General features: G+C 28.5%; 1 protein-coding gene across 1 annotated transcript; it reads left to right on the forward strand.

Moving 5' to 3' along the window:
- Positions 1–1050: 1050 nt before the first annotated feature.
- Cp1 (cathepsin L) lies at positions 1051–13626 on the forward strand. The gene is made up of 5 exons (XM_014423541.3): positions 1051–1251; positions 3154–3306; positions 4871–5065; positions 10369–10560; positions 12890–13626. The coding sequence occupies exons 1-5, from the start codon at positions 1159–1161 to the stop codon at positions 13259–13261; spliced, it is 1005 nt and encodes a 334-aa protein (XP_014279027.1). The 5' UTR covers positions 1051–1158; the 3' UTR covers positions 13262–13626.
- The last annotated feature ends 2997 nt before the right edge of the window (positions 13627–16623 follow it).

Below are 16623 nucleotides of genomic sequence, written 5' to 3' on the forward strand. Positions count from 1 at the left end.
AAGAGATGATTTAATTTGTTAATTATAAGATTGTTGTTCATTTATAAGTTGACAAAAAGTGTAAATAAAAATAAAATAATACTCTTTATATGGATTAATTATATAAAGTGATAAACAAAATTTTTATTATTAATATTTCTATAATTAATTAAATTAGTTTTAAAGAATCAAATGATTTATGTAATTGTTATTAAGTATTTCGAATTCAAATAAAATATATTATGAACACTTTCATAGGAATTAGGTTACCCGATATGCAACACTGTGCAAACATTTCCATTTTCGATTTTCTTGGTGATTACAATAAGTTGCTTATAGATCGGGAAGTTAAAAATGTCCTTTTATTTGAAAACAAGAATTTCATTGTCTGCCGAGTTTTCTTAAAAAAAAAAATATTTTTATGTTTCTTATTATTGTTATTATAATATTATTCATATATCTTATTATTGGTGAATTTAAAACCCGATTAGTGTGAATTCTATATTTAAAAAATACAAATTTCCCTTTACAGATTGAAAATCAAGTAAAAGCTGAAAAAAGTAAATAAAAGTAAGATGGTTTGGGGCGGACAAAAAAAAACCATTTAATTTGAGCCAACGTTTATTTTCTATATTTTCTTTTCTTCACAATATTACATTTATTGTATCCATTGTTTTAATTTTATATCTTTTTGGAAGCAGATAGTTATAACCTATGACGGTCCCACAATTAAATGAGAAAATTGAATAATTTATGAGCACAGTTCAGTCACCGGGTAATATTTTTAGCAAATATTATAAGCTGGCAATGCCAGTTTAAATTATTTTATTTAGTTTAATCGATATAGCTTCTACAAGACAGATGAATTGCATTATCACCAGGGATGTGGTTAATAAGTGATTATCTCGGCCAGACCACGAGCGGGTGATAAAACAAGACAAACACCAAACAAAAAATAAAAAAAATGACGAAAATAATTTCAAAGAAATGAAAGGTCGAAGGTGAGCGACTGCGCAACAAGGCAAAGGAGTGGGGGTTGTTTCCGTGTATCTGTTATTCTGTTTGTTGTTTATCGTCTGAGTCAGTGTGTTGTTGGCACCTGAGGTGGACTCGTCTGGGCTTTTATTGCGATCACTAATATATTTTATATAATATTATACAACATAATTAATTACAATAATGCAAGGGTTCTTAGTACTGAGTTGTTTAGTCGCCTTGGGCCAAGCTGTGTCTTTGTTCGACCTAAGTGCTGATGAATTCACTCTCTTCAAGGTAGGTTTTTGTTCTATAAACAAAAAGTAAAATTGAAAATATTTATTTTCTCATCATAACAATACGCACACATATTTATTTATTTTTGTAGTGATATATTAACCTTTCTGTGACTCGTTCAGGTATTATTAAATTTTTTATATTTAATAGTACAAAAACAATTACTAACTGATTATTTAATCAGTGAATTCTATTATTTTACATTTAAAATATATTTTGGTTTTTAAAACTTTAAAGTAATTGTAATTATATTATAGGATCAATCAGGGAAACAAATGTATAGCTATTGTTGATTGTGGTCCAAATGACCTCGATTTGTGATAGCAAGGATGAAACCACTTATTCAGAAGGGTGACTATTAACATTCTTTGACAATGATTCCTTGTCTCAGCTCTCTTTGTCTCATTCTCAGAATGAAAACTTTATAGCCTTCTGACATGAATATCATCATTATAATTAACAATGGTAGCAACTAATTTAAATTTAAACATATTTCATTTTAAATACATTTAACTATGTTTTTCTCAATTGTTCAAAACCATTTCAACTTCTCAAATTCTTAATGAACAATTTATTTGCTGTCTTAAACCTTTATAATAAAATGCCTTAAAAATATACATAATTTTTAAAACTAATTTATGATCTTATTTTGATTATTTGAATGTCTTCATTACCCCATATTATCGCTTCAATATTTATAGAATTTTTCATAAATGCTTAAATTATGATTATTCTGTTGAATAGTTGCCTTCTATAGAAAAAGTGAGTTGTCTATTATTAAAAATTCAAATACCGTTGAAGTAAGCATACATTATAACAACAAATACAGATTATTATATTTTGGAATCGTTATGTAATTAAATTGTTACGTATATAGTCAATATTAAATAAAGTATTAATAATATAGAGATGATAAACACAGTTCATAATTTGTTAGAAAAACTATATTTAATGATTATTTAATGTTATTGTTAATTATTGATCAATATATGTTTATTATATATAAAGTAAATTAATTTTTTGTATTATCTGGACTAATGAAGATTTAGGAAGTATGGGATCCAGTCAGATTCTTTTTTTCATATAATTTATTTGGTATTAACTGACAGAGAACGCACGAATACAAAATTGACTACAACACCCACCAATATTTCAGTTTAAATCATATTCTAATAAGTGTCCCAACTTCTCAAATTCTTAATAAATAATTTATTTGTTTTCTTAAATATTTATGATAAATTGCTTTAACAAATATATATATATATAATCTTATTTTGATTATTTGAAGGTCTTCATTATTTTTTCATTACCCCCATGTAATCGCTTCCTTCTTTAAATTTTTTTAAGTATTAGAATTTGTCATAAATGTCAGTATGATTATTCTGTTATCTGAAGGAAAGAGAGTCGTCCATTTAATAAAAATTCAAATACCATTGAAGTAAACCTACAATGTGACAACAATATCAGATTATTATTATATTTTGGAATCATTTAAATTAAATTGTTGTTTATATAGTCAACACTAGATAAACCTCTAATAATATAAAGATGAGAAATAATACAATTAATCATTTTTTAAAACTGGATTTAGGGATTTTTTAATTATTTAATTATCTTGTTAATTACAGATTAATAAATGTTTTATATGTATGAAGTAAATTTATTTGTTTTGAAATTGATTTTTTTTTTTTACTTCCTGGACTAATGAAGGTTTAGGAAGTATGGTATCCTGTCATTTTATTTCAAGGTATTTTCAAAACCTGTTAATTAACATTATTTTTTCATATGCTTTATTTGGTGTTACCAGACAGAGAATGCACATTTACAGAATGGACTCTAACCCTCCACCAATAGTTCAGTTTAAATTAAATTCTAATAATTCTTTTTATGTTTTTATTTTAGAAATTCCATCGGAAGGAGTATGCAAATGAAGTGGAAGAAAGCTACAGAAAGAAGATATTTATTGAAAACAAAAAAAGGATTGAAAAACATAATAATAGATACAAACAGGGAAAAGTTTCATTCAAGTTGAAACTTAACCATTTGGCTGATATGGTTTGTACATATTCTCACTTCTGACTTAATTGTAACGTCTAGAGTTGGTTAATTTTATTTTTCCATCTAGTAATTTGAAATTATGAGGTGACCAAATTCTTTTACATTGAAAAGGAGGACACAACATTTTTAGAAAACAGTACTAAATAAATAAATGAAGCATTTTATTAATTCAAACAAAAAGTCTCTAGTTATGCTTACATCTCTTTGAATTATTTAATTAAATGAGCAATTTTACATTGAATGAATTTTATTTGTCAATTTATGATTTTCTATTGAATTTTACTTAAGAGCTAGAAAATAGCAATCAGTCTTGGTTTCTCATTTGTTAAAAAATCAGTACCAATTGAAAAAACTCTCACTGTTCGGTACGGTTTGATATTGCATCTCTGAATACAGAGATTAACAAATTAGTTTCAAAATACCTAAAGGAGGGCATTTTTTGAGCAAGTACAAAAACTTCTTAAGGACTGCCCTCCATAAAGGAGGGTGGTAGGTCACCTAAGTGATTAGGGGCAACTAGTTGCTAAGCAATAGAAAACAACAGTTTTGGCACTTACTAGATTACTAGGGAAAACAAATTCTTCCAAAAACTGTTAAATCACATCTTATTTAACTGTTTTAGTAATAAATTCTTTTATCATTTTGTAATCTAGTACCAAAGCTGTTAATGAATTTTAAAAAAAAATTAAACTTTTGAAAGTGAATTTGGAATTATATGGCTCAAATATACAATAAATTTAATTTCATTTCATAATTAAGTTTTTTTTTTATAAAAATAATTTGTAAAAAATATGTTTCTAATAATAAAAAATTCAATTTAACTATCGAATACAATTCTATATTCAACTATTTTAAGTTTAATGCTTACTGTAGAGAATTATTTCAGTAGAAGTAGATCTTTCAACACAACTTAGGTGAGTGGAGAAACATGATTACATCGGCTCAAAATTATTTTGTCCAAATTGATAAATAAAGTTGTTTTGTTTTTTTTATTTAATTCTGTTTCCTGATTCTTTTCTCGTGTAGATCCTTAAAAATCAAAATAAATTAATTTTTCCATGATTAGAAAATATTTATTTAATTTCAATCATGTAAAATAAAAATTGCTTTAAATGCCTTGATAAAGAATAATATTTGTACAACTGTTACGAAATATTAAGACTAAATATATGGTCTTTGCTAATAATTCAGAATAATAAAATCAGTTTTACTGTCTATTTTATTTCATTCAATTAATTAAAAGAAAATATTTTTATGTTATTATTTTAAACTTTTAATCTCATTTGTTTATTTTATCTATATTTGTGAGCTAAATTGATATAATGCTATAAAATACCCTCTGAACTTTCTTATCTATGATAGATCAAGATTTGAATAAAAATTTCAAAACATTTTCATCATTGCCTTGTTAATTTTATCATACAATTACTAAATATGTCATAAAGTTCATTTTTTATGTTCATTGTGTTTTTATTTTGTTTTAAATATATTATTAACTGCTTTACTAATTTTGCGATTTATAACATTTTAAAAGAAGTTAATACGAGTTTAATATTTTCAGCTGGTCCATGAATTTTCTGATGTCTATCTTGGGTTTAATAAGTCACTGAAGGCTAATAACAATAAGCTGCAATCTTTTACTTTCATTCCACCTGCGCACGTCACTTTAAGTAAGGAAGTCGACTGGAGGACTAAGGGTGCAGTAACGCCAGTAAAGAATCAAGGACATTGCGGTTCATGTTGGGCATTCAGCACGGTAAGTTTTTGTCTGTTAATTATGAATCCATGGTTGAGCCGTAATGGCTCAGAGAGTTAAGGTATCACATATCAATCTTGAGTCAGGAACTGCGCTGGTTCAAAACCATTTCATGGAATGAATCTCTTCCTTCTTACTCTGGCTAGAGTAAGTTGGTAACCTGTGAGGTAACTATGCTAGAACTGACCTATAGAAGTGAAACTTCTGAAAATGTAATTTCATTAATAATGACCGAGCATCCCCTTATGCCTCAAGGCAGAAAATATTAGTTTCAGATTAATAATAATAATAATCATTAGAATAGAACAGTCAATCATAGCAAGAATTTTTTTCTTATTCAAGAGCCCACTCAATCGGACCGGCACTTCTGGGATTGTTAAGCTCTTCTAAGCTCCTACTTTCTTATTAAACATAAAATTTTCCTGCTAGAATTGACCAGCATTGAACACCCCCCCCCCCCACCACTCCCTCCCATTTACTTATGTTTCATCTTGCGATCAGAAATCAGTTTACTCCGGTGTATAATTTTTTTTTTTTTGAGTTGTAGAACATCAGTAAATAAGTCTCACTTAAAATTCATGGATTTGGTATGTTTAGGGTTATTGCCATATTTGTTATTAATTTTGAACGTATAATTTGTTTCACCTCAAGAGCACCTTCGTATTACTTTTTTTGTTAATCTTGAGTGTTTAAAATGTACTAGGTTATTTTTATGATTATGAATATACAGGCATTTCCTTCATATGGTAGGATTTGTATAATTAGTTAACAAATTAATTAAATTTTCTCTCTTTCATATTGCATAATTTAATAAGCCTCTTTTGGAACGTTTCTTCTCTTTAAGCTGCATTGCTAGGACTTCTTACATAACAATAGTTCGAGTTATCAGCTAAAACATTTATTTGAATGGTTTCTATGTGATAAGAAAACCTACATATGTCAGTGGTTTAATGAAGCTTAGCGAGTTTGTTCAACTGAAAAATACTACTATGGGCTATCATACACTAAAAAAAAGATGTATTTAATATTGATGAAGCTAAAAAAATTTAATAAGCAATACTGGTTAGAGGGATTTTAGAATCACTGTAATATAATTTTACATTTATAATAAAAAAAATTCATAATTGCCAAAATTTAATTAAGAGCACCTCAAGAATTCATTATTTATAAAAATGACGTAATATTTTTTTGGGGTTGAATCAAGTAGATTCATGAATTTAAATATGCTCAAATAAAAAACAATTGAAATTAAAACCATTCCTTTTGATATATTTATAATAAAATTTTAATTAACAATTATTTTTAATGTAAACAATTTTAAGTGTATTGAAAATCTAATGTTATTTAAATCATGAATTTATTTTTTATATTAAAGCCTCTAATTGAAAGCCTGCATAAGTACAGCACATCTTTTTTTTTTTTCTTTTGGTAAAAAAATAAATGATTAAAGTAAATATAACGTAATAATAAGAAAACTATTGGAAAGCTTAAAGTTTGACCCGATACTATTCAATGATCTGGTAAGTATCAAAAAATATGGAGAATCTTGGATATCTTTGTCAAAGATAAGGACCTCTAGTTATTATGAGAATTAACCTGTAACTCATGGTACGGTCGGGTCTTCATTAAACCGGACGCTCCTCAAAGCTACCTAAAAATCAGCTGCCCCATAGCTTACTTTAGAATGATTGTGCAACTGAGGTTTACCAGTAAATATGCAATTACTCTAAGTTTCGGTCCACACAAATGTATTTTGGACTCACAGAAGCTATGTCCAGCTTGTGATGGAACGACATTGGAGAATTGCTTCTATTTTTTAACAAACTATAGTGCGTATCATGAGAACCGAATCTGATACATGCTGAAACTAAGCTATAGTAACTAAAACCAGTTATATGAATTTCTGTCTGTACTCTAACAATCGGATCTTAAACTTCTTTTTATATATGTAACACAAAGCCTTATACTTAGAACTGGATACCTATCTTCACAATAAGATGAATAGTTTTTCTTTCTTTTATTTTATTAAATAAGTAATGTAGATAATCCCAGTTTGAGTACACTTTTTGTTATTTGCATATATAATAATTTAATAATTTGTAGATTGTTTAATTTATAAATTATTAGCTGAAATAAATGATGTTTAATTCACCATTTTTGTAAAACTACTACCATGATTGTTAAATTATGTACATTACTTTATGGCTAACTCTGTTTGTACGGAGATTGCCCCATAAACAAATAAAAGTAAAAGATCTAAAACTCTGGTATGTGAGAATAAAAATTTTTCAAGTGTGATTTAGATGGAAGTTGGTATATAAGAAATTTTTATTTTATTTTGTTGATAATGTGTTTGTTTATCTCACAAAGGATAAGATTGTGGACAGCCATGAGTCATGTTTCACGCAATAAATGATTTTGATTAGGCATATCTCGTATGATTGGTCTTGGTTCAGATAAAATACTAGCATCCTTTTCTCTTATCATTTACATATGTAGATACATAATACGACTAAATAAGATTATTTTCTTTGTTGTTTTCTCATGTTTATCGATATAATTGTCAATGACGTTTTGTTGCCAATCAAAAGAGAAAAAAAGAAACTTTACATTTAGCCATTATATTTGATTAATGACAAATTGACGCACACAACAGATGTTTTATTATTTTTGTGTGCTGTTTTGATAGCAAACCTTCATAAGGTCTATGAACAATATTCAAATTATTGATTTGAACTATATAAATGGAAGAAAATAGTTAATGTAAAATAAAGAAAATCAAAGGGATAAGTATGACATACATTGCACCTTTAGGGAAACATTACAATTATAAAGTCATCTTTTTCTTTGAATATATTATCAGAAATCCAGAAAAATAGTGTTGTACGATGTATTTAATTTTTTTTGTACAGGTTCTATTATGCGTTTGAAAATGGAAAAAGATAACGTTTGTATAATATACAGGTCATCAAAGTAGTTTTTGGATAAAGAATGATATTTTCTTTTTCATATTGATAGAATTTTCTAATGCAAAATTTCTTCATTTTTTCCTGATTAGAAACTCTCTTTTTTCATTTGTCTTGTTTTCCTTTTTTTCTTTTTTCTTATTAGGCTGGTTAACCTCAACTATAGTTAATGGTTGGAATAATATATTTTTATATACTCCATTTTGTTTTTTACATCTGGGTGTTTTATTTAAGATTGTCATTTGTATTGCCCTAATTTGGGGTCAGAGATGGGCAATAATTAGCTATAGTTGTAGCTAATAGCTAAAATTGCCATGGATACGACTCTTATTCATGAATGAACCATTGATAAATAAATATTGTATCCATGGCAATTTTAGCTATTAGTTTCATAGTTGCCTAAGTCTGTTAGGGGTATTCACTCTTCATGATAGAAGTTTATTATTATCTGTTTTATTGTTTGGTTCAAGATACTGAAAGAAAAGCTCTCAAATCACAGGTAATAATTAAAAGTCTATGCTTCACCTATTCAAACGTATTCAGGGCTAGATTACAATTAAATTATATTAATATTGGTAAGTTTTAAGAAATTTTCAGTACTGCATTTTCGATGTGATTGGTAACAGAAATATTTAATACAGATCACAGTTGTAGAAATATGACATCTCAATGGATAAAAGAATACTAAATAATAGGAAATTGTACTCAAAGAATACATGTAGGTCCATTCATAATTTTCAAGAATACCTGTTAAGTGACATTTTTCTATCGTGGTTATACTGTCACTGTATTGTTATAATGCTGACAGTAAACCTAACCTCGTTCACAGCTCAACCTGGTATGAATGATAAGAAATAATGATTAAGTAGAAATAACAATAATTGTCACTTTAGAGAAACAATAACCAAGAAACATACAGGTTATAAATTATATGTTAGCTTTTCTGTATACATAATGAATGTACCATTAATTTTCCAATAATTTAGCATTAAAATAAATTGTCAAGAGAAGAATCTTAGTTTAAGTTAACTGTCATCCTTTTCCAATGAAAAATATAAGAATAAAAAAAAAATGTAAATTACTTTTCCTAAAACTGTTGAAATTAGGGTTTTTCTCTCAACTGAAAAGCTCATATAAGGTTGGTGTTCTAAAAGATGCTTTAAAAAAAAAATTTAAATGGCTTAAAAATATTGATAAAGCAGAAGCCATTATTTTCATGAAAAGAGGACGGCCTACACTTCCATCGACAATAGATTTAAACAATACCGCTGTCCCTTTTGCCATAACAGTTAAATACTTAGGAGTTACGATAGCAAACTATTATTTAACCACATCAATTCGAAATTGGAAAACGCAAAGAAAATTTTATATCAAATGTATCTATACTTTAATAAAAAATCGAAATTATCCAGTAGAAATAGATTGATAATACATGAAGTGGTACTAAGACCCATCTTAGCTTATGCCTAATCCATATAGAGCTTTACTAGTTCGACCAATTTAAAAAAAATACAAGTATTTTAAAACAAATTCCTGAGAATTGTACATATATAAACTGACACATAATTTCTTCCAGTCTTGCCCCAACTCATTAAACTATCTAATCACAGAAATAGGAAATTAGATATAAACTAAACATATATTAATTTAAATATAAATCAAGAAAGTTGTATAAAAAAAAAAAAAAAAAAGAGGTTGAGGGGTTGGGTTGGTGTTGTGGGGTTATAACTCCATATGACAGTTAGCTGTCTCTTAATACAAAAGATAATGTCAATTATCACACAAAATCTGATAGTATTACTGTAAAGTCATGAGAGTGATTTCCTAGCCTACACTATGACAGTAATATTCCTCTGCCCTTGTGGAACTCTTTCCTCTTATTCTAATAGCTTTTTTAGTCCTTAAGGTGAACTACAATTCAGATCAAAACCGTGATGAAAAATTAATTAATTAACCTTTATCAGTCTTTTGGATCCAGTTACAATTATTTTTTTACTTTATATATCAGATTATACATTTAGTATTATGCATTTATATGGAAATGGATCATAGAAGCCAAAATCAAAAATAAATAGATTAGTCCAGAACACAAATTTAATATTTTACTGGATCTTTATTTTTCATTTAATTTAATTTATTTACATTATTATTCTTTGTTCACTGCATATTCAATTTAGTTCTAATTTTATCTACTATAAATAGTGAGCAATATTTATTTCTATCAAATAAAAAAAGTTGTTTTTCTCTCAATTGAGTCAGTATGATAAAATTAAGGATCATGAGCTAAGACTATTTAATTCTGTAGAACAGAACTAATTGAATTTTGTGTTTCTACAGACTGGTGCACTGGAAGGCCAGAATTTCCGTAAAACCGGCAAGTTGGTTTCTCTCAGCGAACAAAACCTTGTTGATTGTTCCGGCGAGTACGGCAACAACGGCTGTGAAGGTGGTTTGATGGACAATGCTTTTCAATACATCAAGGATAATCATGGCATCGACACTGAGAAGTCTTATCCCTACGAAGGAGAGGTAATGAATTTTATATTAATTATTTAATGTTGAGCAATCTCAAATTGACTCTTGTCTATTTGTAGGAAAGCTTAAATAAAGAACAAAAATAACTCTGGCTCAGTTGGAAATAAAAAAATACATAAATTAAAATTTAAAAAAAAGAAACATTAAAATATTGAACAAAATAAAAAAAGATCCTTCAATTTAAGCAAAATTAAAATAAAAAATAGAAACAAAATACTATAATTTTTTATGAATTGATGAACTCCGATGGGTCGGGGTCCTGAAGTCCATTACGAAAGGTCGGAGTAGATGTTCTCTATCCATGTTGGTGGGGCCACAAATTGAAGCGGTGCTCCGAAAAATCACGCAGCTAGGTCTGGTGACTGCCCTGCACAAAGCGACTGGTTCACTATTCCAATACAAGTCAACTGGACGACTAAACTATACTAAGCCGATGGGGCAACTGTATGTAGGCCACTGAACTTAAGCCACAACACCTTGTTGTATTGTTGTGGCAAATAATCCTGGTATTTCACTATATAAACATTACCACAAGTATAATTCTATTTCTTTTTAAAAAAATATATACTTCTCACAAAAATACATAGTAAATAATGTAATTAAATCTATTTACTGCCTAATTAAAATATTTACATTTTAATATACATGGTGTTAATTTAATGTGATGGTCAATTTATTTTTAGCCAGTGTTACATTGTCTATTTAAAATTTAATTAAAATCTTCGAATATTTTAAATTAAATATTAATAAAATTTAATAAAGATTTGAATACCTACAATTGCAACATATCTGCCTGTAATATTATGAAATACCAGCTATAAAAAACTTTCAAGAAGACTTGTAATTTTTTTCTGAACTGCTCTTTTCATGTTTATTCTCATATTTTGAATTTATTAACCTGTTTTATAAATATAAAACCTGGTGTTCAAGTGACATTCATAAATTTGTAGGTTTTGCAATTTTTTTTCTAAGTAATCAAAATTATTAATTGGTTGCTGATTATCTTGGTGAAATTGAAGATATCTAATTTTTATATCTTGAAAGTTTTCTCTGATAAATTTCAAAATGGATGTTTATTTATCATGTAGAACAGCGGTTCCCAAACTGGGGTTTCCTGAGGGTACCATAAATGATTACCACTTTCTCAAAACATTACAAAACATAAAAATTTAAATTAAAATTGAAATTGTAAATGTACAATGCATTTCTGTGTTTACATTGCACTTTTATTCCCCTGTTCCTTGATATTCAACCACTCTAAGGATAATTGTGTCTTAATGTTTTTTTAGCTCGACAAGGGTACCACAAAAATTATTTTAGCCCAACAAAGGTGTTGCAAAAAATTTTTAGCTCATGAAGTGCGCAAAAACCATTTGGGAACCATTGATGTAGAAGATTCTAATATTCTTACTTCTAAATTTTCTACTCTAATTACTGGATGTTTTTTTTATCAAAACATGGCCAATCAACAATCTTGAAATAAATCTTAACTTCTCTTTCTTGCTGGGTTGTTGATCTATTGTATAATTTGTCCTTCCTCCTCAAGTTTTTTGGGATACATAAGGAAGTTAAACACCAAACAAAGTCATATTATACCAATTTATCCCTCTAAATTGGTACTTTATATAATTGAACTAAGTATGTGACTAATATTGTCATAATTAAACTCATACCAGAGTTGTTATGTTTCCTGACCTTGTTGTTTAATATTGTATTTTATGAGGAATTGAAGTGGTTTTACCCTTCCTACTGTCGTAACTATTTCCAATTATGAAAATAATAACAAACATACATGGAAATAAACATAACAATAAATTAATTAGATAGTAGTTGATACTAATAGAAGTTAAAATATAATATTATAGAGGTAAGAATTATACAAAATAGATAATAAAAAAAATTATTAAATACAAACAAGTGCTTTAGTAAATAAAGTAATAAATATAACGGAAGGTGCGGAATAAAATGTAAATGCCAATTGCCATAAACTGCAATTCATGACAAATTTCATTTACCACATTTTTCTACCAAACACCTCCATTATTTCCAGATATAGAATTAACCATTAATTTTTCAAATTGCATAACATTTTTTTTTACTTATAAGGTATCGGAGATAAAGCGATGGTATCCATTAATATTCAAATTTGTTTTAATTAATTATTAAGCTTGAAAAAAATATCTATGGAAAATTAATAATAGCAAACTTTCAATAATATTATTAATCTTATAATATTTGATAAATTTATTTAGTTAAAAACCTGATATTTTCCTTGTTATATTTATTTCACAAATACTTCTTACTAATTCCGAACCATTTTCAGGACGAAACCTGCAGGTTCAGAAAGAGCAGTGTTGGAGCCACTGATTCTGGATTTGTTGACATACCGCAAGGAGATGAAGAAGCTCTTATGCAAGCCGTTGCCACAATTGGTCCCATCTCCGTTGCTATCGATGCTTCCCACCAGTCCTTCCAGTTCTATTCTGAGGGTGTTTACTATGAACCCGACTGTAGTCCTGAAAATCTAGACCACGGTGTTCTCCTCGTAGGATACGGTGTAGAAGATAATCAGAAGTATTGGCTTGTCAAGAACTCTTGGGGACCTCAATGGGGTGTGGGAGGCTACATCAAAATGGCAAGGGACCAAGACAACAACTGTGGCATAGCCACACAGGCAAGCTACCCTCTGGTCTAGTGTAGATAACAGCACTGGAGTGGCAAATATATATATACTCTTAAACGAAGATCGGCACTTCTGTGATATTGCCTTCAGGTAGATAACAATATATCTACCACGAGGCAACTACGGGCTCAACTCTCAAGATAGTTTCATCATTGATGAATATTCGCATCTCACTAGTTAATTTAAAGACCATTTTAAAAAAAGTCTTAGGGAAAACTATTTGTGATTGACCAGATCTGAATGCTCTTGTATACTATGCCTTATTACCCAAAATACCAATGAATGTTTTGTTCATTACCAGATATAAATATATTTCTCTATGTATGGTTAATTTTTGTATTCTATAATAAAAAATATATTGAAAAATATGGTTCCAATTCATGTTTTTGCTTAAAATTTAAAATTATTCTCTTGAGCTATTACATACATTGTAATTTAGATTTTTTTTTTCTGAAATTAGTAAAAAAGTAAGGAAGATATTCACTTTGCTATGGAGATAAGGTGTTCATAGTTGAGGCAGAATTGAATGGATAACCTGTTGATAGGTTATAGTGGAAAGAAAATAACCTGTCTCAATTAGAGACACTTTTATAGTTTCTATTTTAAGCTCTTAACAGATCATATCCTTTTATATATAATTGTTTTAAATATTACAATAAAATTCTTACAAATAAAAAGAAAGAAACATTTTAAAGAATTTAACTAGCAGACACTCAATTTATTAAACATTATCAGATATTTCTTCAAATACATATGATAGAACAATCCAAACATCAAAATTATTTAATAAATAGAAGTTATAAAGAAAGAAATAGTTGGATAAAAAGTTCTTACTTGAGTTCTTGGAATTCACATTAACTAGAGCAGGCTATTAATCAATATTTTCTGGGAAATACACACTTAGAAAGGCTTTTTATTTTAGGATAAAGAGAGGTCCTTAAAAATATCAGATAAATCATTTTTAAAGATAGATCAATAAAACTGACTTTTCAATTATTAACTGGTTATACGTTTCTCCTGAGGAAGCTTAATCATTTCATACTTTACTAGTTTATTCCCCAAAACTGGTACTTCATGCTATACAACCAGATATATTACAAATTTAGTTATAATATGCCCTAAGTTGTCAGCAGTCACTAAGACCCCCAGGGTAGCGACGGTCCTATATTACTTTTATAATGAGGTGTAGATAGTTGACCGTAGATTAATGATTGGAGAAGTTTGTCGGGGGGTGCGGTCAGCAAAGAACAACATAAATAAACAAAACCATATTTATTTATTTTATGGCGACGTTTCGACCTGAGTTTCAGGTCTTCATCAGGGGTTATGGCGTAGAAGGTAGGCCTGCAACTCTCCGCCATAACCCCCGATGAAGACCTGAAACTCAGGTCAAAACGTCGGCATAAAATAAATAAATATGGTTTTGTTTATTTATGTTGTTCTTTGCTGACCACACCCCTCGACAAACTTCTCCAATCAGTAATTGTTTTATGGTAGTCTGTTTAGCTATTCCATCAATTTGTAGTGCACATGTTCAGACAGGTTTTAGTAAGTATGTGTCTATGCTTAATTTTTGTCTTGTATAATATTATAAAATTTATCACTGAAATTATTATTTTTTTAAAAATTTTTTGTGAAATCTAAATTATCAAAAATAATACAATTATAAATTAATTAGAAAATTAGTAATAACAATATAAAATGCTAAAAACATCAAAACTAATATTAAAATCTAAATTTATCAATGGCAATATGAGTAGTATTATTAATATTCAATTGCTAAAATTTTATTAAATTAACTAAATATAAATTTTAAGTAATTTCATAAAAAATAAATTTGTGACATTATAACATTATTAATGAAGTACCTAACCAAATCTCTATAATTTGATTGAGTACAGATTTTTTACGTGTTTCTTCTTTTTTTTCTCAAGCAGTTGCAGGCCTATCTTCAACGCCATAACCCCTGATGATGACCTGAAACTCTGGTCGAAACGTCGGCATAAAATAAATAAATATGGTTTTGTTTACTTATGTTGTTCTTTGCTGACCGCACCCCCCGAAAAACTTCTCCAATTATTACTTTTATAATATTTGCTTAATACGGAAAGAAGAGACTTTAAGCAAATAGATAGTTAATTAGAGAAATATTTAAAAAGCACCTGAATTGGAAAACGGTGTGAAACCCACCCTCCGTGGTAGCATTACTTATGTTTTTATTTTTTTCTGATGTCTCTAAACAGACAGAAAAACATAAAATTAATAGGTTCCATTACGTATGGTTACATAATTCAAATTGGATATTACCTTTTTCTACCAGTGGTACTTGAAGGAGTTTGGTTAAATACTTATCTTGTTGTTTTCATGTGTCCGTTCCATATGAATTCTATTAGATGAATTCTATGCCAAGCATGCTTACATTACTTTGCATGCATTAGGCAAATAATAAAAAAAAAATCTTTTTCCTTACTTATGAGACTTCTCAAACAGACAATTATAGCGAGTAGGTTGGTCGATGTATAACATGTCACAATCTCACAAGAGATCATAACACAAAAAAAAGTCAATTCTTCCCAGCCAGACTTGTCCCACTAAGACCCTTTTTATTTTTTTCTTATCTCCTGTAACAAAGAAATAAGCATTTACAAATATATACAAAAGGAAAATGATATGTACATATACCGGCTATTTCATTTTCTTGTTTTACCGGGATGGCATTATAAGAATGGTTGCCGGGTCCGCTGAAGGCGGTGTCATAGATGATGGCATATGTTTGCCTGGATGCTCACTAGGAATAGGGAGGGGCTATTCCTGTTGGTGGTGTTGAACTGATGGCTTCTGGCTTGCTGCCTTAAGACCCCCAGGTTCAAATTACTTTCTGACACCTCTAAGACCCCCAGGGAGCGACGGTCCTATATAAATTTTGAAATATTTGCTTAAAACGGGAAGAGGAAAATCAGCTGACATTGTCTACTATATCAATATTTTTATATTTAAATTTTAAACAAAAATTGATCTTGAAGCATATCAATGATGTCTTGAAAAATTCTTAAAATACCTCAATAATACTGACTTTTCAATAATCAACATATCATCGGTTTGGAAGATGACTATAACAACTCAAAATAATTCACTTTTATGGTTTTACAATGAAATGTCTACAACTTGTCTATATTTTTTTGTGGAAGAGAGTTACAAGTTGTCATTCTTACTGTACCGTCTAACAGGCAAATTCATTACAACTTATAGCTCTCTTCCATTTAATAATATGGACAAGTTCCAGTCGTGTAATTGTGTAAAATAACAAAGTACTGCATAAATAGTACATATCTACTTACTCACAGGTATTACTATTGATTCAACAGATCTAGGCT

This window comes from Halyomorpha halys, unplaced genomic scaffold (assembly GCF_000696795.3).
Source record: "Halyomorpha halys isolate HHAL.00 unplaced genomic scaffold, Hhal_1.1 Scaffold24.1, whole genome shotgun sequence".
NCBI lineage: Eukaryota > Metazoa > Arthropoda > Insecta > Hemiptera > Pentatomidae > Halyomorpha > Halyomorpha halys.

Excerpts from the sequence above, each read along its gene's own strand:
- Cp1 (XM_014423541.3), top strand. The coding sequence starts at position 1,159 with ATGCAAGGGTTCTTAGTACTGAGTTGTTTAGTCGCCTTGGGCCAAGCT. Across the intron at positions 1,252-3,153 it reads ATGAATTCACTCTCTTCAAG|AAATTCCATCGGAAGGAGTA; the intron begins GTAGGTTTTTGT and ends TTTTTATTTTAG. Across the intron at positions 5,066-10,368 it reads CATGTTGGGCATTCAGCACG|ACTGGTGCACTGGAAGGCCA; the intron begins GTAAGTTTTTGT and ends GTGTTTCTACAG.